Source organism: Taudactylus pleione, unplaced genomic scaffold (genome assembly GCF_031769625.1).
Source record: "Taudactylus pleione unplaced genomic scaffold, aTauple2 ptg000129l, whole genome shotgun sequence".
NCBI classification, from domain to species: Eukaryota; Metazoa; Chordata; class Amphibia; order Anura; family Myobatrachidae; genus Taudactylus; species Taudactylus pleione.
Window position 1 is genome coordinate 4,777,140 of NW_028284531.1, and position 27,169 is coordinate 4,804,308.

A 27,169-nucleotide genomic window follows, 5' to 3' on the forward strand; every position below is an offset into this window, starting at 1 on the left:
GCAGTGAGGCCATGGCTTGGGCACCCTAACACAGATTTTAGACGGTTTAGTCACTTTTTGCAGCTAAACCCAGTGCTTTTGGGTGTATCAAAGTAATGGACACCTGATCAGAGAAACAATTGAATTGCTCTGACAGGCACACAAAAAACCAAATTCCCCCCATTTACACATAGCTCTCGGTACTTAACCAGGGAGCTATGTAATTACCCTGCATGTTAAACCCACGACGGTGCACTCAGATTTTGAATAATCCACATTAAGTGTATCCTTGTGTCTTACCCTGCAGGTAGCAGCAGTAATTTATTAGTTTTGGGCAGAGCTGCCGTCCTGGGGTAATTGAATCTGCACCAGAGTCACACCATGTAGTTTTACCCCATAGTCCAATGTAGTAGCATGAAACAGTTGCAACTCTCTCTCTCTCCAGACACACAATCAATTGTGGCCAACATCTAAAAGCTTCTGTATGGCTGTAGGTTTAATCTCTAACCACTGTACTGCAAATTACAAAACTTAATTATCAAATCTTAAAATGCTGCAATAGCTTTGGAAGTATAAGCCAGACTAGTGTTAGTGTATAGGGCACCATACATCTGTGATGGATTGCAGAAATCCAACATGTTTGATTTCACAGAAATGACAATCACCATCAAAAAGTGATCATGATTGTCAAATTGGAGAAATTTAACATGTGAAATTTCAGCGATCCTGCGACAGATCGCTGAACATCGATGGTCCCTGGTCGAAAATGCGGATCATAATTTCCGCTTCCATCGAGACGATCCGTCGCAGATGAATCGGCACCTTGACAGCCATAAACCTCCTTAATACAAATTAATATTTTAAGCCACCATATGAGAGTTGAAGAACACTGCTTTAAGAGGAGCCAGGACCTAATCATTTACAATAAGCTTTTTAGGGATATTTCCTGGAAAATGGATGGTACAGATTTATACAGTATGGTCAATATAAAAACAAACGAAAGACCAGCAGTTACCAGTTTCACGCAACCGTTTAGACCAGTTTATTTTGTTACTTTGGGGATTTGAACTGTATAAGTCAAAAAGAATATATTCCAGAACAAAGATACAGCATTAAAACCCCACAATGCAGACTTTCAAAGTAGCTGTGAGAAATTGGTTTTATTAAAAACAGTATGTCGATTCATTTAAACTGAATGACTAAAGACATGGTGTTTAAAAACCAAACTTAATATATAACCGAAAAGGAATAATAAAAAAAAAAAAAATACATTAAACACCACACTATTAAAGGCTTGCAACTAAAAGCTAGCCTTTAGAACAATTCACTGTTACTAAAATGTATTTACCAAAAGACTCAACAAATGTGGGAATGTCACAGGACAAAAAGGAATTACGCATTGCGATCTAAACGGACATCAATTTCTCTGCCATTGATTTTTATTCCATTCATTAATCTGCATGCCTTCTCTGCAGTCTCTGGGGAGTCAAATCTTACAGTTCCACAGCCTTTAGATTTGCCATTCTCCATCTTTATCTCAGCAAACATTACACGACCTGCAGAAAAATTAAAGTGTAAGATATGTCAGTACCAATGACTGTCAAAACAGATTTCAGGGGATTAAGGCAATACATTTAAAGTAAAAACCTACGAGGCAGTATTTACTTAAATACTACACCTAAAAATATGGGAGCTTAGGGAGGAGGCTGCAAAGACTGAAGAATTTAGTAGAAATAGTACAATCTCTCTGATATATGCAGCTGCTCTGTGAGAAGAGATTTTATACTAGCCACATGCAGGACAATGAAATAGATGCAGTGCAACAAAAATATCAACTGTAGTAAAAAAAAACATTTGAGCCTTCCAATTAAAAAGATTAGCTATAAGTATATAAGCTGCCACATGAGACTTGTACAGTTGAGAAATTGACCAGTAATTTTGGAAGGATTCAACTTGTATAGTAAAGATCCAAAAAGCTATTTATCAAACTCATTTAAGACCTAATCAATGCGAGAATGGTACTTGTCCTGTGGGGGACACGAAAACGAAGGGATATAGGTGCAGGCTGGAGCTTTCACACAAGGGGAGGGGTGTCGTAAAATTTAAAGCTTATCAAATATTTTAGCACACTCCTCTCAGAGCAACCTAGCCAATTTCCACCCCATAGAAGTGCGCAGAAAATGTAAGGCAAACAGACGTTCACAGCTCAACACTGGCACTGAACATCCTCTGAAGTCTGAGCTCTTTCCCCTCAATTTTCCCAGTCTATAGAACATGAGTTACTTTTCAAGCACACAGAAAAATACAGAAGCCTTAAAAAAACAAAAAACACACTAAAGGAAAAATTCACAATATTATAGATAGATGTACAGTGTCCCCCAAAGAATGACACGTGAACATTTGAACTTTTAAAACTTTATAAAAAGTATGGACAGGTGACCAAGGCCGGTTCTGACAACTCCTTAGCAGAGACACTTGTCTGGTAGAACATGAATCTTTTCAGAAAGAAAATTACAGTAAGACAAATGCCTATCTATTGATATATGGAATACATAAAGAAATTAGCCAGCTTAGTTGCATGCCAACATCTCTTTTGCAAGTCTATTTCAGAAACACTGAAGAGCAATTTGGGTATAGCCCTCAGGGCACTGACAACATGCACTGAAAATAATTAATCACCTCCCTTCAGAGACAATACCTAATTGAAGTGGAAATTAGATCTATCTGCAACATTGAAGACTTCTACTCCCATGTTGAACTCTAAAGGTGCATACACACACTATTTAGTAAATGAACGATTTTAGTAGACTATTTTCGTTCATTTTACAAGGGAAAAATTAACGAAAATGGGTTTACTAAAATCGTTCATTTACTAATTTATTTTTTTTTTTAACTTGAAACAATTTTTGCATATTCCTTTACTGAAAATCGTTGAGTTGGTCAGTGACTTGTCATTCGTGTGTTCACGTTTGTAGTTCAATCGTTCATAGTTTTAACTCAGAAAGTGAGCGATTTTTTTCAACGATTGAACGATAAATATAGTTATCTATAACTGTTCAAAAAATCGGTGTGTATGCACCTTAAGGATTTCTTGTATGTCAATTAACTCTTGTATTGTCCAAGTCTACAGTCACATCTTCCCACTGAGTGGAAGGGTTAGAGTCCCTTCCCTCCCATGACTTGTCCCACTGCAGGGCCAAGCACTTAACCAATTTTGCTGTTGAGGTAGATCTTAAGGTCAGTACACACTAAACGATATCCTCACGGAGCAATATCATTTTTCCCAGCAGTGGTGTGCTCGATGTCTTTAACAACATTGAGAGCACACACACACACTGAACTATATCGTTCATTGCCGACACCCTCCATCCCAAAACCTGCACAACCTGATATAGTTAGGTTGGACTGCAGGTTCGGGCAATGAACAATGTCAATGATCAGTGGGAGAGCACAATATTTGCCAGTGTGTATGCAATCAATGCGAACGATTGTAGATTATAGTTCTTGTTCAATCGCTTATCGGCTAGTGTATACGCGGCTTAAGATCTTCTCCGATGACAAGCAAAGTCTCAAAAGACTTATAGGCAGAATTCAATTAGAGGCAAAAAGTCGCTGCTGGCAAATACATTTGTCATTGCAATCTTCTCGCCTCCCTCGCATGCTTGGACAAAGTTTTTTGCATACTTTCACAATGCTCCTGCTTTTCACCCTATTCAATTTCAAAACAGGCAAAAATGCATATGTGCCATATCCTGACTGATAGGAAAAAAAAAAAAAAAAAAAGAGGCATCGCTAGCACAAGTCACATACAATGCAGGAATTACTGCAAATTGGCACTACACTCAACTATACAGACTCAGTGTCTGGTAGGAAATGGTGCTACATATGCTGACCCTGGGTGAGGTATGTAGAGGGACCGGACCACGCGATGTCCTGGGATGGCTGCAACTGCACCATGAAGAAAATGGCCACCAGAGACCTCAGGGGGGCGTGGTCAGAGAACAGCTCAGAAAAAGAAGCCAGACCTTAGAAGAAAGGCGCCCTGAGCTGAGGGGAGAAGCTGCTTAAACAGGGAAGCAGTCTCCCCTGGCTGCTTATTGATCCCTGGGATGCTGGTATCCAGCACCAAAATGTCCCAGGTGGTCTAATGGATCACGGTGGCTGGAGCACTGTCCAAGACCAGAGGTATCTACTGCCTTAACACGCGGTGACCCGCCTCACCTGTCCCCTAAAGTCTGGTTGCAGTCTGGGTCCTCTCCGGGGGCCCTGGCTAGCACTGACCCCAGGAATGCCCGCAGAGATCACCAGATCGGTACTGGCATTGCGGCACTGGAGGGGTGACTGAGCTGCAGCGCAGACGTCGTTTGGACAGTCTGCTGCTGCGCACTCTAGTTGAAGAGAAAAATCAAATCATAAAAATAGATAAAGGGCTGCCTGAGCAGCCCCCCTGCCTAATTGTGACCCAACTCTGACCTGGCACCAACAAAACCCGAGGTGGCTCGGGGGTGGGGTATAGGGAGAGTGGACCAATGCATCTTGGGAGCTAAAAGCTTTTAACTGCGTGGGGCCTGGATTCAGTTCTATCATCTACCCCCCAATGTCTCCCGGTGGAGCCTATGGACCCTGAAGAAGAAATGCATATGTGTGAATGGCATAGCTAGTGGAAAAGGACAGCTTTTTGGGGGGAAATCAGTCTGTACCCCATGAAAAGCCTAACTGACCCTGGAAATCAATATAGAAGCCCTTATAAAAGAATTTAGGGTTCTTAAATTGAGTCAAAGGGTTGTTATTCAAATATGCATATAAGTGTGGAAAAATTATCTAAAGCAACTTCTGTGAAAAATTGCTGTAGGTAAATTGGGAGTACATTTAAATGGATACTAGTAGATTTTTGGGAAGAAAAAAAAAAACAAAAAAAAAAAACCACAAAACAAAAAAACCCAGCACTTTAAAAACACCTGCTGTAGCCACCTGCAATCCTAAGAAACACCTGTCCTGTCCCACACAGCACCCCAAAATACCAGAACTTTAACTTTTCACCCCAATAATGACATGACTTAAGGGGAATTAAGACATTTTAAAAAATGTAACACGAATGTGACTGTGTACTCCCTCTGGGGATATGTGTATATATAACAATTGGGAGAGCAGTGGTATGAGGTGCTCACTACCAATACCTCCATGGTCCAAGCAGACAAATGTAGCAGCCAGTGTAAGAGCACTCAGGGGTAGCAGCTAAAGTAATTGAACAGAAATAAAAATAAAGCCTAAACCTAGTTTAATACTATAGAAAAATACAGTAACAAAACAAAAGACCCATCAAATCCTGCTTTCATTTGCATTTTAGAGAAAAAAAAAACCAAAACACACTAATGCGCTACATCTCTGGATTTCTATGATGTAGTATTCAAAACTCATTGCTGGTCTATTTCAGTGTTCTGGGGGACATATTTTCTCTCTAGTCTAGAATAACCCCCTGCCCTTTCATGCACCCGAGCAAGACTTAAGTGGATCTTAGCAACCACCATTTTATTTAGCTAAATAAAGCAAAATGTAAAAAAAACCTATTAACAGTTTAAACGCTAGTCAGGAAACTTTACCTTTTACCCCAAAATATATTTAGATAAGCAGATGTTACCCCCTTGATTTGAAAGGAAGGAAATCATATAGTAGTGCCCCCATATAATGCCCCTGTAGTAGTGCCGCTTGTACAAAAAAAAAAAACACTTACCTTAATGCATCCGCCGCCGTTTTGTCCGCCTGGCTGCTCCTCCCATAGTGCGCATGGAGAGAGCCGGAAGCTGGAGCTCAGAAGAGAACTTCAGCCTCCAGCTATAACAGCGCTGCAGGAGCCGGGCACCCCGCTGGTAATAACATCTCAGAGGGCGTCCGGCTTAGAGCCTCCCTGCGGCACAGCCGGGCATGAATATGAATCATTTTATGTTATAGAATGATTCATATGCATGCCCGGCTGTCAGTCCATTACCCCCATGAATTTCATTTTTACCCCATGTGGGGTAATTTACCCGTTCCCCGACCACTGTTCTAAAGTAGTACAGTACAAAGAACAAATCCTGCTTTCATTAGCATTTTAGAAGGAAAAAATAAAGAAATGCACTACAGATATATAGAAACGGATTTTAAACATCCATAATATGAGAAATTTAAAAATAGCTAGTTTTAATATTAAGTGAATGGTTTTAATTTTTAAAAAGACCTCCCATATATAGAGCTACTAAAAATGGAGGGGGGAAAGAAAAAAAAAAAAAGTTGCACTAAATGTAACATTCATGTACAGATTGATCAATTAAGGAATATGGGGAAGATTTACAGTGCATCCGGAAAGTATTCACGGTGCTCCATTTTTTCCACATTTTATGTTACAGCCTTATTCCAAAATGGAATAATTCATTTTTGTCCAAAAAACTCTACACATTACCCCATAATGACAAATTTGCAAAAATCTCAAACAAACATACATGTACATAAGTATTCACAGCCTTTGCTCAATACTTTGTTTATGCACCTTTGGCAGCAATTTCAGCTTCAAGTCTTTTTGAATATGATGTCACAAGCTTGGCACACCTATCTTTGGGCAGTTTCGCCCATTCCTCTTTGCAGCGCCTCTCAAGCTCCATCAGGTTGGATGGGAAGCATCGGTGTACAGCCATTTTCAGACCTCTCCAGAGATGTTCAATCGTATTCAAGTCTGGGCTCTGGCTGGGCCACTCAAGGACATTCACAGAGTTGTCCTGAAGCCACTCCTTCGATATCTTGGCTGTGTGCTTAGGGTTGTTGCCCTGCTGAAAGATGAACAGTTGCCCCAGTCTGAGGTAAAGAGCGCTCTGGAGCAGGTTTTCATCCAGGATGTGTCTGTACATTGCTGCATTAATCTTTCCCTCTATCCTGACTGTCTCCCAGTTCCTGCCACTGAAAAACATCCCCACAGCATGATGCTGCCTTCACCAAGCTTCACTGTAGGGATGGTATTGGCCTGGTGATTAGCAGTGCCTGGTTTCCTACAAACATAACGCCTGGCATTCACGCCAAAGAGTTCAATCTGTGCCTCATCAGACCAGACTCCTTCAGGTGCATTTTGGCAAACTACTTTTTACTAAGGAATGGCTTCCTTCTGGCCACTCTAATATACAGGCCTGATTGCTGCGGAGATTGTTGTCCTTCTGGAAGGTTATCCTCTCTCCGCAGAGGAGTGCTGTAAGCTCTGACAGAGTAGCCATCGGGTTCTTGATCACCTCCCTGACTAGGGCCCTTCTCCCCCGATCGCTCAGTTTAGACGGTCGGCCAACTCTAGAAAGAGTCCTGGTGGTTCTGAACGGATGATGGGAGGCCACTGTGCTCACTGGGACCTTCGAAGCAGCAGATAATTTTTCTGTATCCTTCCCCAGATTTGTGCCTTGAGACAATTGTTCAGGGAGTTGAGGTTGAGAATAGGTCGATATGAAGAGTTTGGTTTTTGAACCAGAAAGATTGGAACAACCCCCCATTCCCCTTTGGGGTAAAGGGACAGACACTATGACCCCTGAAAAAGTCAGCCCCCCACCTTGGAGTCCCCCAAGGGGAGGCCTGTCCCGTCAGGCTGAGAGCTTATTGTCAGACTTGGCAGCCGGGTGTATTGTACTCCAAAGCTTGTTTCTTGGGCTTGGTAAGCTTTTTGGCTCCTGATGGCCTAGGAAAGGACTGAGTCTTAGGTTTTCCTTGAGGGTGAGAGGGCCGAAAGGACTAGGTCCCAGACCCCGAGGGAGCTGAGGCAGGGGGGAGACCAGCAGATTTTGCAGCTGCTAAAGTGTCCACAATTTTATCCAAATCCAGACCAAAACAAGACCTGCCCATTGTAGGGTAAACACTCCAACTCCTAGATTCAGCATCTGTTCTCCAAGAGCGCAACCAGCTGAAATGGCCGCAGCTGAAATTCTGTATGTTAAGAGGCTAACTTCTAAAGCAGTCTCAATATATGTAGCGGAATCCCTGAGATTGCCCACGAGCTCTATTTGCTCACTGGTAGCATCTTGCGGGAATGATGCCTCCAGAGAATCCGCCCAGCGCTCCATTGCTCTGGCAACCCAGCAGATGGCCAAGGCTGGTCTGGAGGCTCCACCTGAAAGGGAATAAACTTGTAAGCACACTTCCACTTTCCTGTCCGTAACATCCTTCAAAGATGACATGCATGGCATGGGCAGAGTCGCACTTTTAACCAGGCGTGTCACATGAGTCCACTTGAGGAGAAGTTTCCCATTTAGATCAATTTCCGCAAAGTGATAAGCGCAAGCCAGACGTCTGAGGTTGGAAACCCTTCCCAGGAGATTTCCAAGCCTCCTCTAAATGATCCACTAGCTGATCAGACAGAGGAAAAATTGCAGCGGTACCTTGGACATCCTTGAAATAGGCATATTTGGACTTGGGTGCCAGAGTTTCCTAGTCAATCACCACACATACCGCCCGTATGTGTTGACTGAGGTGACATTAGTTGTCTTTTAGCAGGCCGAAGCGGTGATTCACCCTGTAACATCTGTCAGTTTTTGCACCGTGGTAGAAAGTTAACCCAAATAGGTTCCAGAGACACCAGAGTAGGTGCTGGCTGCGGAGGGAGGCACTGCGCCACAATCATCTGCCGGGGGACACCCTGTATGGGAGATGGGACCGGTACCTGCTGCGTGAACCCCAGCTGGGGAAACGCAGGGGGAGCTGCCAACAGTTCTACAATGGTATTTAAAGCTTGTGCAAAACAAGCCCAGGGAGGCTCCTGCACAGATTTAGGTGTACATGAAAGGGCAGAACATGTTGCACATAACCCTCCAGCAATTACATCCCCAATTCCTGCATTACATTTGGTGCAGGAAAGGGGCACCATTCTGCCCAGAGTCATCACTCCCAGACATAGTAGGAGAGTATTGGTGCTGTATGACTAACCACAGAAAAAAAATAAAAAAAATTAGTAACAGAGGTAAAATTCCCACCCTGACAGCACTGGCACCGTGAGGGCTGGTGAGAAGTATAGGGAAAGCAAAATGGCTGACAGATGAAAAGAAAGTGCAGTCAGACTGCGCTAGCATTAGTCACATACAATGCAGAATATCCACCTGCACTAATGGCACTACAATCAATTACACAGACTCAGTCTGGTAGGAATAGTGCTACATACGCTGACCTTACTAGAGAAGAAGAGGTATGCAGGGGGACCCTGGCTCCGCACCGCCGATGAGACCATCGCTATAAAAGAAAAAAATGGCCATCGAAAGACCCAGAGGAGGAGGGCTGTCGCAGCCCGCCAGACCGCAGTGGAAAGGCGCTTATGCAGCTGGGGAAAAGCCGGCTGAGAGGGAAGGCGTCGTCCTCTGGCCTGCTATTAACCCCGGGACGTTGGAGTGTGCCGAAAACTCCAGCCCAGACGTCCCAGGTGGTCTAGTGGAAGAGCAGGCTCAGTGCGCTGCCATCCCCATTTTTAGGCTCAAGATATTTTCTTATGTTAAAATTGGCAAATTGATCAACACAATCAGCTTACATACGTAAGACATACAAATGGATGAAACATTAATTCACCCATACTATATATCCATGTAATATATTATACGGCTGTACATTAAACAGCCATGAGTTTCATCAAAATGTGGAGAAAAAAAAACCCTTGAAAACAAAAAGGGGCTAGGCCAAAGATGGTATATCAAATCCTGACATTTACAACACTAGAGGATTTCAACTTACCACACTGACTAAATTTCTCCTTTAGTTTTTGCCAGGTTAAGTCGAATGGAAGCTAAGGGAAAAATAAAAAAAATATATATAATTAGAAACCATTTAAAACATTTTTACCATGTCAAATTATGAAAAATAATGCTTACATTTCTAGCAAATATTTGACATCCTTTATTTCCCCGATCTCTTAAGCCGCTTCCTAATTGGGAGGAACCAAACCCTCCAAATCCTCTGTCCATGTCCATTGATCTGTCCAAACCACCTCCAATGCGATCAAAGCTGGAGCTCATTCTGTCCATACCAAGGCCCATACTCATGCTATTTACAGCACTCATTCCTGTGCCTAAGGAGGGGGTCAGGAAAGGAAAAGAAAAAACAACCACTTTAGGACTGAAGCTTGGTCACTACATTACTTAATTAATCAAAGCTCACAATAACTTACTCATGCCAGATCCTAAAGGACCAAGTGAAGAAGAGCCCATGCCACCAAAACTTCCAACCATGGCACTACCTAGAGTAAAAATAGAGAGTTTACAACATGAGCAGTCACTCAAACAGTAACTAGCAACCATAATCAATTCACTAATTAGTAGAGTCTAATCCATGTAGAAGCACTCTCAAGGAAAGGGCAGATACTGCTCAAAGAAGAGTGTCCATTAGGGCTTTAACACATTTATAAAATTAAGGGGAGCAATTTGAAATGATTATAAGAGTTACTCTTAAATAAGTGATCAGTTAGGATCATTGATGATTACCAAAGAGGGTAGGGCATTCCCCAGCACAATAGCCTGGCTATAGCAAATATCTTGGAAACCCCTGCAGTTAACAGAAGCCACATCCAATAAGGTGGAAGGATACTCAATGATCTCCTTGCCAAGTTTACTGTGTAGCATGCCAGCAAATAGTCAAGCCACAGAGGTAAGATTAAAGGCCCCTACATACTAGATCTTTTGAATGGTTTGGCAGCTTCCGACCCATGGGAACGACAGTCAATTGTGTACGCACTTGCGTGCTTCTGCTGCGTCATTTGTCGCATCTTCAGATCTTTTGTATATGCAGGAAGATCTGTTAATCTAGTTAACGATTCCCCTCAGATCGTGCAGTGTGTATACACTACCGGACGACCAGGTGATATGGGTACATTAGTCAACAATCTAAGCAGACGATGCAAGATATATATTTTGGTCATTTGTTAGATTACACAGTGTGTATGCACTATATAGTTTGCCCGGGAGTTCAAGGGAAATATTTGACGACATTGCACCATTTGCAAGTCGTCTAGTGTGTACCTAGCATTACTTTCAATGAGAATAATTCACTTTATTTTATTTATACTATTCATATCACATTTGCAAAAACTTCCCAATGACAAAAACATACATATTTAGTCTCAAGATACAGCATTAGTTGGCTTCTACTACACAATTTACTTAATAAATAAATGGGGGAGGTTAACTAGCCTCTGACTAAGCTGGCCATAGTGTGCCGAGTGCCTGCAGTGCTGCATTTCATTATAAAGGAAAATATACAATATAGGGAGGATCTTTATCCAAAACAATGTACCAACTTACTCATTCCTCCAAATGAATCTCCAAAGCCACGACTTAAGCCAATGTCACTGCGAGTAAAGTCTCTGTCCATGCTGCTCCCCATTCCCCCTCTGTACATGTCTAAATAGAAGGACAGTCTGCATTAGAGGATAGGGGGTGTGAGCGCACAGCTACTTGTAGTCCAGAGCTCTTGCCAGCTTACCTCCCATGCTGCTTGCCATGCTTCCCATGCCTGCCATGCTGCTTGACATGCCTCCACTCATGCCAGAGCCTAAACTGCCTCTGAAGTCATCCACACCACCCATTCCTACATAAAGGGAAACATTTAGCAAAGGTGGGAGGGGAAAAACAAAACAAAATAAAAAACAAAGAAATGTGGGGTCTATGTATGAAGTTACACCCGCACTGATAAATGCAAGTTTTTCATTACCAAGCATATATAGTAGTTTGCATTCTCAAAAAGGAAGCTACTTGTACACAATGCACAGCAACTACAAATCATTGTTTAGCTTGCACATAATGAATCTTTTTAACCAAGCTTCACAGTTCTGGATTCTCAAAATATAGTGGCACTCTGAGATCATCTGAAAGTCACATTACAGCTTTATACATAGACCCCGTCATACCTGTCATTCGGCTCACTCCACTAAATCCTGACATGTTACTTATGCCATCCATGCCACCAAATCCACTTGCTGCTGTGCAAGATAAAAACACAATGTTATTGTACTTTCATTTCCAACCACAGATCACTTCAAGAAGTTACATTACAGAATTGACGTACCTCCCATTCTACTCATTCCACCAAAGCCAGGGCCATCCATACCTGGAGAGGAATCACAGGTTTTATTAATAACCATTCCATTTTCACTTGTAAAATGAACCTTAAGGTTTGTGGTGCATAACTGTCAGATCAGTACTTACCTGATGGACCCATGTTGCCCATTCCACTACCCATTCCTATTTGAGTTGCATTGATTGGCTGTCCTCCTGGTCCAAGTCCCATTCCAATACCACCAAGGCCACCTAGATTTATAAAGACCCATACAGCCATAATTAAAAGGGATACTTGTACATCCATCAACAATTCCCCAAACTCTGAGCACTCAGACAGATAACACATTTTCACATTCGCACACATTTACCAAGTTCACAGATTTAAGTGGCTGTTCACACCAGCAGCAAAATAAGTTACACTTCAGAGTGTCCAGCACTCTGCCACATGGCTTTTAGATTCAATCTTGTATGTAAAGCAGAGACAGAGATTAAGGATACTGATGTTTGAATGATTCAGATATTTGCTGCCATTTTCCACCTGAACACAGCATTCAATGTTCAGCAAAGGACTACGCTAAGCAAGTCTCAGCTAATTATCTTGCAGCTAATGGCACTTGAAGTGTTCAACTTTTTGCTTCCTACAAATGAGCATATGTCAGTGTACAATTGTTATGACAAAAATATACATTTATTCATTGTTTATCTTGATATGGTCAGTGAGTGCCAGGGCTCACATTTGTTAAATTAAGTGTATGTATACGGAATAAATGCCTCAATCTATGTTGAACATTAAAACTTGCGGGGTGGGGTGGGGGGGGCGTTGTTTTAGCGATGACATTTATACAAGGCAGGATGGCAGCAGTATTGGAAACAGTACTAAAAAAAAAAAAAAATCATTTAATTAGAATGTGAAATTGAATTCTAGAAAGTCACACTAATGCCGCATATCCACTAGCATATATTAATGAGCGATTGCACGATTAAGACATCGTAATCGTTCACTATAATATTGGAAACGACCAGCAATGCGCGCTCCCGTTGGCAGTTTCCAACATCAATCATCGGCTGAACATGCCGGTCAATCTGCCGATAACGACAGATTGGCCATGTTCAGGGATGATGGAGGTTGCCTACACTGAACGGCTAATTATTCAGTGTAGGCACTGCAGGGGATGGGAACGACGGCACGATTACGATGTCGTAATCGTAATGTCGATACCTCATCTGTTAGTGGATGTGCGCCTTAAACCTATTTAAGCAGTAGTTGGGCTTATCATTTTGATAAGATAATATTTATGAAATCTATAAAAAAAAAAAAAAAATTAAAACTGCAAACACGTGCCTGACCCTCAACATTTTTAATGAAACCCTCTGTGTTGTGCGCCCCCTATTATGTGAACACTTTGCGTTGTCAATATTGATTTTTTACTCTAAACATGATTCATTAGAACTCAGATATCCCATATATGACTAACTTGACCAAAGAATAATGAGACTACCTCCTAAATGATTGCATTAACAAATGATAAAGCCTTTAGCCTTGCCAAAAGGTAAAAATTATGCTGCAACCAGAGAACAAGCCCCAAATTATGAAGCAAACAAACCCATGTACTAGTCCCCATATCCAATACATTGCTTCCAGATTTGCACTGTACTTACGCGGTAGCTGAGGTGCCTTTTCTATGGCATGGAAGTCATCAGGGGGGATAGATTTATCGTCCTGGTTAAAAATAAACACGCTATAACTAAATATCTTATGGTCAACCAGGGACAAGTACTAAAAACAGTTAAGAACCAGTCTTTTCCCCATTTTTAATCCATGTTCACTTACCATTTTGACATGCATCGGCCGATCAAACAAAAATTGCCCATTAAACATAGCTAGCAGAACAGTCAAGGAAAAAAAAACTTTGTCCCTATGACACTAGCTTAATTCATATTTCAAAGGGAGTTTGAATAGATTGTCTATGTACATTCAAGGCAAGTCGCAACTAAATGTAAGCTACACAAGTTGACATATTAAATCTAAATTACATGCATACCTCCAGAGGTATTTTCTATTCTTGAGGGGGGGGGGGGGCACATCTAGATGGGAAAAATGTTAGGGGTAGTTACAAGCCGAACATATATGGCAAAACTTAGAACTAACATGCCCGGCTTTAATTTAGAATGTAGCTTGGTGAGAACAGAATTTCTATTTGAAATTTCTTTAAAAAAAAAAAAAAAAGTGGTCACATCGCTCTTGCATCATAGATTGGTAGAGTGCAGGGCAAGCGTGTGTGGTATAAGGGGTGTGGAACTATCTAAGAAAGAACCCTGTCGGATGTCCATGGGATGGTCATTGTATGCCAACAAGTAGACTTGTTTAAGTGGTACAGAGTAGAAAGCTACTAAAGAGCCCAACAATTTAAGATCTGGTACTTCGGGTATGTTTTAGCCTTTAATCTGATTTTTACATTGAAGTAGTGTGGGAAAAACAGCAGCTTTCTTCTCCTACAAGACAAGCGAAATGGAATTGTACCCAATTAAAATGTGCACTCTCCAAAATGAACTTGAAGCATCAAGAAGAAATTTGGCACAGTAGAATAGCTGCACATCATACATGCAAAACCACCCACACCATAACGTATTCACTCCCTAAAGCAATGTATGCACCAAGAGTTTACAGTTAGCCTTTCATTGCCCACTTCCACACCTAAACACTTGTAATTCTCACACAAAACTTCCACATAAGGATACAAATTGCTTGCACAGCTTCAATAGCTTGTTCAAATGTGACAGTCCCCATTCCACGACTTTTGCCATCTTTGTCTTCCTTAATATCCGCTCTCTTCACATTTCCAGCAATGCTAAAAACTTCCTTCAGTTTTTTCCATCCGACTTTGAAGTCCAGCTGTAAGATGAGACGTTTCCAGGTATATTAATACAGCTGCTTTATGGCCAAAAAGATTTGAGATCTCAGCTTACTGAAATGTAAAGCCATCTTCACTAATGTAGACTGGGTTTCATAGTTTGCCCCACATTTATGGCCAATGCAGTCTACTGCAACCAAATGAGCCATCCACTTGCTGCATGAACTGGCAGCATTAGATCATCATCTTAAATTTCAGTTCTGTGTTTAGCTATACAGACATAATTGGACATTATAAAAACTATGTGGGAATGGCTCATGGGCATCCTACATTCAACAATCCCAATAATGGTCAGCTGACACCTAAAGTAACAATGCCTAGGAAGTAGCAACTAAGTGGGGGCACAATGAAAACATTTAAATTTGATGCCTTAAATCCATTTAAAAGCATAATAAAAAAAGTTGAATAGCACAATAAGTTAGGCGCTACAATATGCACTGCCAACTTAGTAATATACAGCTTAAATGTTTAAACCTACATTGGCAACAAAGACTGTTGTTCCAAGTCGCCCAGCTCTTAATGCACTGATTATATCAGGAGGGATGTTAGGATTGTTAACTATTGAAGGTGGGAGATTCATTATTCCAGGACCCATTTCAGTATTATGACCCCCAGGAAACGGGCCTCCGGCACGCTGCAGTACTCTTCGTGCATGCTCTCCATCCGGATCCTGCAAAGTAAAAAGCAAATCTGAAACTCATTTCTATTAGAGAATAGGTTAGACATTACAAATAGAATGTTAGTGACTTTGAAGACTTGTATTCCAAACAAGTGGATACATTTTGTCTAGATTTTAGCTTAGCCCTAGTTTTCCTGCACACTAAGTTGAGCAGGGTCTCTGATCCTCACACCATATAACTATTTGCCTCCATTTCCATCATGAAACTATAACAGAGCCCTGTCCTCACTTGCACAATCACACAAGTGGGAATAAGTCACAGCCTTCTACAAGATCAGTGCTCATCACCTGTGCTCCTATGAGCATTATAATGTTCTAAATGGCTACAGGGTATATACCCATTTCCCTCAAAACAGGAAACATCCTGATGAGCAGAAGTTGAACACTCAAACCTTAGTCAAATGTTACTGAAATCCCGTTCATACATACAGAGATTGCCGGGAATTTGGCCTGGCTCGGCCAAATTCCCGGGATGTCGTGCATGTCTGAAAGGTGCCGCCAACCCTCCAATCGACCAGGGAATTTCCCAAGACTTAAGTCCCGGGAAATTACCCTGCTAATGTCTGAATGGTGCTACCCGGGAATTTACTCCCGGGCTTCACCAAACAGCTCCTAATTGGCTGGCCACGGCTGCCTGCTGCATGGTGATGACAATCATCAGCAGCCGGAGAGAGACGCCGGACATATTGCAACAGAACCGCCATCTGGAATTGGTGAGGAGAAAGGGGACAGGAGAGGAGTGGCAATAAAGGCCATTATTAAATAAAACTGTTTTAAAACACAAAAATGTTGCGCCATTTTTTTTTTTTTTTTTAAGTTACATCGTTGAATTAATGTTGCATAACCTCATTAATGTGTGCCAGAAAGCGTCCGCTTTAAATGAGAAAACTGATTTTCTGTGTAGAAAAACAGAAAAACCCTGCTTGTGTCTGAAAGGGGTCTACCAGGGAATTTCCCATGTAGAAGCTGTAATGTGAAGGGTGGGTCTTGACCAATTACCCAGGAATTTGCACCGGAGAAATTACCGGGTCTGAGCAGGAAATTTCCCAGGTCGTATGTCTGAAAGGGGTATTATTAAAAAAAAAAAAAAAAAAAAAAAAAGTGTAAGATAGAAAGATCACATTTTAAATGAATAACTTTCTGAATTAAGATTTATATTACATAAGAAAATGGTTACAAAAGCAAAAACAGATCAGTGCATCCTGAGGTTTGCCAGGCCATGTATTCACACGATATAGTATGAATATACAATCTGCCCACATTCTGAATGCAGAACGTTTAATTTTTAAGTCCATCACTACAACACAGAAATCCAAAAAGACTTTGAAGCCTTTTAAAATCCACTTCCTGATCATGATGACCAATATACCACAAACCAATATGCTAATAAATGTACCCAGACATCACGGAATATTTTCTAATACAGTTAGGCTTAACTCTTTCAGTTAAAAAGAATTGAGAATAGTTACCGCTTTGATGTTGAGGGGTCTTCCACTTAAATCATGCTTATTCATAACTTCTAATGCCTTTGATACAAATTCCATATCTTTAAACTCCACAACACTGTAAGAGGTAAATGTTACATATCAAAACATGAAAATAAGATCCAGAGGGCAAAAAAAATAATAAATAAAATAAATGAATTATATAAAGACACTTACCCACAGCCCTACATTCATGAAGTCACATGGAAAAATATAAAATAAAAAAATGAAATAAGACAATTAGTACACGATCAAGCTGAACCATGACAGTTAGAATTAAATTTGAAATGAACAATTAATTACGACATCTGCATCTTACTGCATGTTTGAATATAAATGTACTCTTAAAATTATTTTTGGCCATTAACAAATTTAAACATTTTAGATTTATGCAAACATTAAATAAAATTACGTACATTTTTTTATCATCCGAATTAGAAATCCAGACAAAAAAAAACAACTTACATTTACCACCACAAATACGTGGTTGAAGTTTATAAAGTTTAAAAAAAAAAAAAAAAAAAAGAAACCTGGGATACAGATAAGTCTTCCTTCACCATACCGAATGACTTATTTTTCACATAAGAAAAATGAGCCTTAACCAGATTATTCAGTTTCAATTTTAAAAGTCTAGCTCAATGATTGGAAACGGTCACAGCACTGACAGTGAAGCAGCCCTTCAAGCCACAACAGTGATTACAAAAATAATATTCTATACAAATTCAGTACAATCCCAGTAATACTGTCAGATTTGCCATTGAAATTTAGCGAAGAACAAGTTAAAAAGGACCAGTATTCAGAACCTTAGACGTCTGCATTGAGCTTTTAGCTGCAAACTTTCAAGAATTGAGCAAGCAAATGTTTTGAAACAATGGAAATGCAGTTAGTCACTTTCAACCTGTAATTTGGATGAAGAGTAGCGGACTGAGCCTTGGAACATTCATACTGCAGTACAGTATAAGAAAATGAAACTTACTTTCCAAAATACTTGTACAGTTTTACGAAAAACTGCTGAGGGACTTTACACCTCAAGCAGCTGGTTGCCCACGGCACTTACCCTTGATTTTCCTTCAGCATCCTTAAAGAGCTCCACGTATGTAACCTCACCAACTACATAAGACATACAAAGGGAAAATACCAAGAGACAAAGCATTTAACACCGGTAACTTTCTTAACTGTGCCCTGTGCACAGCTCTACAAAACAAATGGCCTATTATTCACCAACAATCAAACACAGAACCAACATACCAATGGCTACATCATTTAGCTAGTGTTCAGAGTTGGTAAAAACAGCAAGAGATACAAACTACCAGATTTTAGACCTCATTACAGGATGTAATATTTTGGTATGATATAGTTGGTGAACAAATTCAGATGTGGAACTAGTCCCTTAAACAACTAGTTAAAATAAATATATAAAAATCAACATTATAACTTTACAATTAAGTGTCATCCAACTCACAACAGCTGTTTTAAGGTGACTTTCTACCTGAATGTCTTCAATGGTAAAATTGTCTTAAAATACAAATTAACAAAATCAATGGTTTCACAGCAAGCTACAAGCAAGGAAATACAGTAAATAAAACCAATCAAATAGTCATGTCACCTTACAACAGAGACACCAAAGACAATTACAAATATTAAAATGTTTAACAAGCTACCATGAAGCCACGTTTTACATTTTAGGACTTTAGCAATTTCCAGAGAAAACCTTGTATTGCCAAATAAATTCCCCAACCCAATTTTGTAGTATTGGATATTAAGCCAATTTCACAACTGCAACAGGCACTACACAAAAACTGCAAGACAACAGTCTTTGGCATTAGAAACCATATCACCAAAATTACCAGTTGCAATATCACTGTAGTGCAAAGAGAGCAGTGCTATTTTGCTTTAAAATAGCAGTTATGTATCCATTCATTTCACTGTTATTAGCCTGTTCTCTCAATGTAACTGCAATACATAACTAGTTAGCATTCTAATACCGGTTTTTTTATTTTTTATTTTTTAGAATTGGCAATTTCACTAATGAGAGGGCACCAAGGGACATACTTTACCTGTATGCAACCTACAAATACTGCATGAAGACATTGGAAGCAGTAAAGAACATGATAGCTGGGGAATGTGCATTTATAATGGTGCCAATGTTTACCTTTCTCTCTCATGAGGTCTTTGATGGCTTGCCACTTCATATCATATGGAATATTGCTGATGAACACCCTATTCCGACTTTGACCCTTCTTGTCACCAGAGCCAGATTTATCTTTTCCATATGGATGGAATCTGTTTCCCTTTCTGTTCCCAGCAGATTTTTCTTTAAGCGAGGACTTGTCATCTTTATTGGACTCATCATTTTCTCTGTAAAAGAAATTAGAAGCTAGCATTTTACAAATTTGCCTCGTACACACCTCTAGGAATATATCTCAGTTCCGGGCTTATTATTCAGCGATATTTGGATTGATGAAAGCAGTCAGATATACTGACAGAATAAATAGTATCACGTAGGCTCACTGAGATAGCCTGAAGGAGGACAATGGACAATGTAAAGGAGGCAATGTTATTCCCTGGAAATCACTTCACTGGCACAAATTCATGGGAAAAGCTGTGAAGCACCCCCCCCCCCCCCCCTCCCCACACCCATGATCATGAGGCAATCAATTGGTCCCAAAGAGGGTCTGTTTACCATCAACAAATCTTTATACCACAGGCTGCCTGGCACATTGATGTGTCAAAATATCTGTACTTTCAGGTGAGGAACACCAGTTATCAAAGCGCTGGTGCCAATCCTAAATGAATCCATTTTATAAATATCTGTCGATTGTCCTGCCCACCAATACTTCCGTCACACTCATTGCATAGCAATTTAGATACTGTATTGGAGAAAGGGGCTGTTGGGAAAAAGACAAAGTAGTTTAGAAGTGATTAACCCCTGGTGGTGCATTGATAGTTATTGAAGCAACCTGTGCTGTGACCATTACACTAAAAGTACTATGATTAGCAACACACAAGTGACCAGCTTGCAGGACAGAGGGGTTGGACACAGTGGGGGAAATGCAATTGTTTTTACCCACAGCTGTTAGTAACGAGCGCCCGACAATTGTTGCTCCAAATGGGCGTGAATGTTGTAGGCACACAGATTTCTGCTCGTACCCTCCAGAGGTGGTGAGCAGAAATCGGCTAAAGTCTCGGTTTTGGGCATGCTAACCAGGTTGCTCTATTTGTTTGCGTGACATGTGCAAAAAGGCATGGGCGCCCAAAACAATTAAATAATGCCCGCGATCTACAGTACTTTAGACAGAAGATTGGGCGCAAACAAAAAAAAACAAAAAACAAAAACAATTGAATTCCCTCCACAGTAAGCACTCCAGGAATTGTGAAACATTAGATCAGTAGTTCCTACTGTGATGGAATCCTGTTCAAACACAGATTTATTTTAGCTATAATTGGCTCGATTAATTTGACCGCAAATTATATAGCGCCGGGAGGGAGCTCCTGGAGCTATCCAATTCAGCACGCTGTCAAGGATTTCTTCTCGCACCCCTCCAGGGTTGCGAGCAGAAATCCGACAAAAGTACAGGAGACTGTGGTTTTCTGCCCTTAGTCCCGGAAAGTTTAGTCAGAGAATGCCCGTTCTCGCGACTAAACACCCTGGGAGGACAGGCATTCCCCGACCTATCTGCGCGCAGAATTGTATAGCCCTGGGAGCTCCCTCCCAGCACTATTTAATTTGTGGTCAATTGAATCGAGCCCAATGTATAGTCATGGAAGAACAACATGTAACAGTTCATGTGTGAATCTATAACCAGCCAATACTATTCATTAGCTTCTTCTTTATTCTACTGACCTAGCACCCTATCTGGAAGTTAAAAAAAAAAAAAATACAATTATATTTTTAAAACTTCCTCCAAAAGTTTCTAAAGTACTACCTTCATGTATTTGGATATTATCACTGTCCCTTCTCATCTCTACGCTAAACATGGCCAGGCCCAAGTCTTTACCGATAAGATTTGCTATGAAGTCAGTGCAGAGTTTAGTAACACTGCCCAGAATTATTTCTATTTTATTAATGACTTCTGGAGATGGGACCCTCAAAATTGTACACCTAGAACTAAGGGCTTACCAGCTATCTATAAAGTAACATCCAATATGCTACTGGATTTTCTCATTGCTTATCTAGTGTTCATTCTGGCACCCTGCACATAATCATTGAGGGCATACATTACCATAATGATGCGCTATATAAAATTTTGCCCTCCTCACTGATTATGTGCATGGTGATAGAATGAAGGGCAGCACAGACGGTGTAATGGTTAGCATTATTTCCTCACAGCCCTGAGGTAGGTTCATTTCCCACAACAGCCCTTACTGTATGGAGTTTGTATATTCTCCCAGGGCTTGCGTGGGTTTCCTCCAGGGTACTCCCGTTTCCACCCACACTCCAAAAATATACTAGTAGGTTAATTGGCTCCCAACAAAAATGAACCCTGTATGTGTGTGAGCATGTGATAGGGAATATAGATTGTAAGCTCCACTGGGACAGGGACTGATGTGAGTGGCCAAAATATTCACTGTAAAGCACAGCGGAATATGTGTGCGCTATATCTGAAACAATTAATCTTGTTATTACATTAACATTTAATCTGTTTATTAATTTCCAATATGGTGCATTAAGTTCAGTTTAATCCATTTAAGCTTGTTTTATTAAATTATCAACAATGTCAGAAATCTTTGTATCATCTCTAAAAAAATCATATACTCCTTGTAGACCACACATCACTTTTAAATACATTAAAAACTCCATTGTCTGGAGCCAATTGTTAAAATGTTGTGCTACTTGCCACTTTTTAAAGACATTAAATATCTCCAACATTTGTTACTGCTGTCCAAAGTAGTATCTCTTTATGGGGCCCATTTCCCAGTGTATATTTGCAGCTAACCGCAAATATTAAGTTTCCTCCAGATGTATGAAAGAGGGACGGCAGCAGATATCTTGGTGATCCCTTCATTCCCGCTGGCAGCCGTTTCCCCATATGTTTCTATGGGGGATTTGATGCTGCAAAGTTTACCAACTTCCAGACCAGAATTTGGCTAATGCCATCTGAAGATGGAGTTAGCCCATTGTAGCCAATGGGATACACAGTGCAAAACTTACAGGGAGAGGGTTTCATAGGAACCTTCCCCCGACAATGGCGGCCACACTTCTGCCATCCGCGGTGTGCATGCTTAGTAGCCCCGACAGCACTCTGGGCACATCACAGAGCCTGTCCCTGCGTGTGCCAGGTGATACATCCTGACGCCAGGATCACATTTTGCAATGTGATTGTCGGTAATGTCATGCCCAGATTGCATTGCAATAATTCAGAAATGGGCCCCCTATATCCTTTAGGAAAGGACAATTTCACATGCTGCAATCACCCACTAGACTGAAATAGTTACTCCATGTTGCCACACTTTAAAATGCAATAGTTACCCAAAGCTGCTGCCACATGTTACATGTAATCTTATAACACTACAATTAAAACCTCAGAGAAATCTTATTTTGCACCAATTTTAACGCTTCTATTAAATCCTCCACTACCAAATACTGCACAATATTAATCCTTTTAGTCTACCCTGTGCCAACATGAGACACTGGACACTTCCTTCCTCTAGCAGCTTCAGTTGCACACAATAGTCTCTTGCATTGTACTCGTATGTTTGCTTGATTGCCTCCATAACAACCTTAGGTTTTTTCTTACTTGCCAGTTTTGTACAAAAAAAAAAAAAAAAAAAAAACTCAGTTCTCTAAACACAGAACAACCTTTGCACTGTTAGTTTTGGCTTTTGGGTCCTGTTTAAAGTTTATTTTTTTTACAAGTTGATCTCAGGTTCATGCAATCAATGGCATGAGTAGTGTTCCTTCTAGCTCCGGCGGGAGGCAGGAGCTAGAGAGGGCATGCCTTCGGGGCGCGTGCGTCCGAGAAGGGGGCGCGGTCATCGGAAAAGGGGGCGTGTCTATAAGACGCGTCCCCTTTTCGTCACTCTTGGGGGCGTGCCCGGCACTTACGGACACGCCGGGCAGCCCCCAAGCCCTGCAGACAGGGAGAATAGATGCCGGGCGCATGCGCCCGGCGTCTATTCTCTGGCGGTGACCGGGTCACCGCATGTTTCTCCACCCGCGGGACACTGCGTCCCGCGGGTGAGAACGGCTCCCGCAGGCTGTGAGGGCAGGGCGCTTTTTGCCCTCCTCCTGGAGGGCAGGGTGCCTCTAAAACAGCCTAGCGGGAACGCTACATGAGAATGGTCTGGATGGGATGCAGTAATTTGGGCGGCATTCAATTGTTTCCAGCCCACTTTGAACCTGACTGAGCTATTCAATTGTTGCTCCTGTCGGGCGCGATCAGCTGCCAGCGCTCCATTCCATCTCACAGCCCCAGGGGGGTTCGAGCTGAAATGGGCAAAAAGTGAGCTGTTTGGGCGCCCAAACTGCACTTTTCACAATCGCTCCCAGCACTTTGGTCGGAGGAAGCAGATTTACGTGGCTAAAACCAACCACTTTGGTCGCGATCAGCGCAAAAAGCAGTAACAAATGAATAGCGCCCCGCGATCTCCCGTCACTTTAGATGGGAGATCCGGACCACGAAAACAATTGAATACCACCCATAATGTTGATATTGACTATCCAATCCCCACCCCACTAACACCTACATTTCCAGCATTGCCATTTTCTTCTAAAGCCCACCACTGCAAGGTCCCATAAGCAGAGCTTTTGATTTTTGTGTTACATCTGCACCTCTCTCATCAACTTAGTTCATACTTATATACTTTTTAGGTACAATTTCATGTCATAGGATTTGTAACAGATTGCCTAGCAGTAGAGCTTTGTGGTGCCTTGAGGTCAATGGAGTGCCTCCAATGACCCAAGTGCAAGTACATACACTAGTTAAGAATCACATAACAAGGCCCTTAATAGTTTCTACCAGAGGATTCAGCTTACCTGTGGTGCTAATACTGAACACAAAAGGAAACTGTTCGATGAATCTCTACAGAATAGTAATGGACAGCTTATGGTGCTTTTGGTAACTCAGCAATATAACCAGATAAGAGTGATTAACCTCCCAGCTTCATGTAAAAGCTGTACTTACTGTACATGAGGAGGAAGTTTAAAAATAAAAACCTAAGAAAGGTGGAGCCATAATTTGAAGAGATTTTGCAAATAAAGCAAAGGATAGCCATCTAGATATCAGCAAGCAGAACAACAGCACACACGCTCTGATGTAGCACTTTATTTGCAAGGCACCAAACTACTGTATGTGGTGCCCATTGCAAAGAACTAAATAAAAAAAAATATATATGACCATGTTATTTTCAGTTCCCCTTTAAGAAAAACAGAATACAAATGTTTATTCTCTGGTCCTTGAACTAGACTCTACAATATGACCAACTTCAATGTATGGATCTGTCCCAGCTTCAGCAGATACCTAGTTTCTTATAACCTAAAAGGCAAGAAGATAGATGGTCCAATAATCAGGGGCGTATCTACCCATTGGCCAGGATGGCACTCACCAGGGGCACCGGCCAATGGGGGGGCACCATCCGGGGGTGCCATCCGTGGCCAGTGGGTAGAATCAAGACAGGGCCGCCTGTGGCTCGCCGGCTCCTAAGTGCAGCAGCAGAGATGAGGCACACATGACGTAATGACGTCACACGCACCTTGTTCAGAAAAAATAAAAAAGGTTTATTTATTCTATGTACCTACCAGGCAGCCGCTGGCAAGCGATGGCAGCTGCTTGGACCTTGACATCTAGGAACTTCCTAGATGTCCAAGGTCCAGGCTGCCGCCATCGCTTGCCAGCGGCTGCCTGGTAGGTACATAGAATAAATAAAGCTTTTTTTTTTTTTTGAACAAGGTGCGTGTGACATCATTACGTCATGTGCGCCTCATCTCTGCTGCTGCACTGAGGAGTCGCTGAGCCACAGGCTGAAGAAGTCGGTAAGAATTTGTGGGCTGCGGGGGACTGGTGGCTGGATGGTTGGGGCCAGGGACTGGAGCAGGGGCCTGGATCCGGGGGGCCAGGGACTGGAGCCCAGCATTACAAGCAGGCTAATGGCTGGGGAGACAGAAGTGGGATGGTGGGACTGGGGAGACAAAAAGGGGGCTGCCTGAAGTAACAGAATGGGGTGCTGGCTGATAAAACATGGGGGTTGGCTAGGGATACAGAAGGAGGGCTGGCTGTAGAGACGTTATAAGTACAGAGTAATTACTCTGAAAATATGGGGGTGGGGGGCGCCAGTCCATTACTTTGCCAGGGGCGCTCGGACCCCTAGCTACATCCCTGACCATAATGTATTAGTGAATCTAAAGCTGGCCATACACCATATCAACTTTCCTCCAACTTTTGCTCCCAAACACCGGAAAACGGACAAAAGCTGCTTTTCAGATGAGTTGTTTAAATCAAACAGATGTAATCAACCTACCTGACAACATTTTCCCTGCTTGGTAGCAAATTCCGGAATGTAATTTGCTTTCATGCATTACCGGATTTTCATTCCAACCAACTAGTTGGATGGTTGGAGTAAAGTTGGTCTGGTGTATGGCCAACTTAAGACTATTGTCAGATACACCAAGATTAAGGGGTCTATTTACTAAGCTGTTAGGAAATAAAGTGAACGGTGATAAGGTACCAGCCAATCAGCTCCTAACTGCCATGTCACAGGCTGTGTTTGAAAAGTAGCAGTTAGGAGCAGATTGGCTGGTACCTTATCACGTTCACTTTATCTCCTAACACAGTTTAGTAAAAAGACCCTTAAGAGAGCCCGGGGGTTAAGTGCCTCAGCATACACCCTAATTTACCAAATAAAATACACGTGTAATTAGTAACCAAGGTGACCAGGCAGTGCAGTTATATGAATGGACATATGCAGGACCTGCGGCCAATATACAGGTGTAATATGTGGAGGCCTAAAGCCGATATACCAGAGGTAGAATATGCACACGATGCAGAGTCTATAACTCAGGTGTAATATGTGGAAGGTGTAACATGCGCAGCAGGACCCAGATCGGATAGAACACACGTGCAATGCGGGGCCTTAGCGCTATATAACGCGGGCAGAACAGGAGCAGCCAATCAGCGAGGTACACCGAAGGCTAATGGCGCCTGTAGGCCAGGCCTATGTGACGGCCGCGGCTCTGGCAGTCACAGAAACCACGTTACCGCCGGCAAGATGATGATGAGTGAGGCCCACACAACACGCATTCTACGCCCGCACAGCACGGTCACCTCACCCCAACCCTCCCCCTCCTCTCCCGCCGGCGGCCATTTCCTGCGCCGCCACCATCACCTACTTCTTCACGCCATTAGAGTTGCTCTCCTCCGCCATGCTGGCGTCGCACTGGTCGTCGCACACGCTGTCGTTATCGCTGCCGTTGTTCAGGGCGTCCTGGGAATCCTGCTGGTCGATGTCCGCCATCTTCGCTGCCTCGGAGCTTCCTCACACCACGACCGTCCACGGAGAAAGGTTGCAAAAGGCCGCAACGTCTCTGCTTCTCCTCCGAGTGCGTAATTAGGGGGGAGATCTCGCGTGACTAGCGCCCATCTACCCCGCCCACGCTGCTGCTGCTGTCTCCTCACGCAACTTTATTGTCCACCGACAACAAGGGAGCGCACGCTGTGTGTAAGGGACCATAGGGAGGGCTTTGTTCTCTGCATGCCCAGCACTGCAGCCAGCGGCACACCTTGTATTGTATGGGACTCGGGAACAGCCGGCCTCACACCCACAGGGGGTCGGGGAGGGGACTGCAGTCCCGTCTGTGCACAATAACCACTGGTGACCACGCTATGTAATGGTCTAAAAATGACGAGGGATGGGCCCACCTGAACCAACACAACTCTTAACATGTGGTGTCACCTATACAAAGTGTTTATGTGTTAATAGTTTATCTGCTACAAAGCTGAAGGTGCCATGTAATCTCATCTACAGGAGGACAATGGAGCTTGGTTTCTATATAGCCTATATCAGGACTTTTGCCCATTAAAATACTCAAAGGGGTCATTGCTATAGCTTGCATGGTAAGATTGCATGTTCTGACACAAGGTA

General features: G+C 42.2%; 1 protein-coding gene across 2 annotated transcripts; it reads right to left on the reverse strand.

The window, feature by feature from the left end:
• Window positions 1–990: 990 nt before the first annotated feature.
• MYEF2 (myelin expression factor 2) lies at window positions 991–26,686 on the reverse strand. 2 transcript variants are annotated; one of them, XM_088472789.1, is made up of 18 exons: window positions 26,418–26,686; window positions 19,245–19,450; window positions 18,150–18,202; window positions 17,270–17,277; window positions 17,078–17,171; window positions 15,408–15,599; window positions 14,757–14,910; window positions 13,849–13,898; window positions 13,677–13,737; window positions 12,165–12,266; window positions 12,025–12,066; window positions 11,867–11,938; window positions 11,443–11,547; window positions 11,262–11,360; window positions 10,133–10,201; window positions 9,837–10,033; window positions 9,700–9,751; window positions 991–1,535 (listed from the first exon to the last, which is right to left on the reverse strand). In XM_088472789.1, the coding sequence occupies exons 1-18, from the start codon at window positions 26,540–26,542 to the stop codon at window positions 1,372–1,374; spliced, it is 1,845 nt and encodes a 614-aa protein (XP_088328915.1). In that variant the 5' UTR covers window positions 26,543–26,686; the 3' UTR covers window positions 991–1,371. The 2 variants fall into 2 exon arrangements, with proteins under 2 accessions (XP_088328915.1, XP_088328914.1); XM_088472788.1 differs by lacking the exons at window positions 18,150–18,202; window positions 19,245–19,450; window positions 26,418–26,686 and having other exon boundaries at window positions 11,867–11,935; window positions 17,270–18,085.
• Window positions 26,687–27,169: the final 483 nt, after the last annotated feature.

Bases quoted from the DNA above. Each gene is read 5' to 3' on its own strand.
- MYEF2 (XM_088472789.1), bottom strand. From the start codon at position 26,542: ATGGCGGACATCGACCAGCAGGATTCCCAGGACGCCCTGAACAACGGC. The intron at 13,899-14,756 runs GTATCCTTATGT...CTGTTCTGCTAG, and splicing joins TGAAGCTGTGCAAGCAATTT to CTATGTTTAATGGGCAATTT. The intron at 10,202-11,261 runs GTAAGTTGGTAC...TTTTTACTCTAG, and splicing joins AGATTCATTTGGAGGAATGA to GTAGTGCCATGGTTGGAAGT.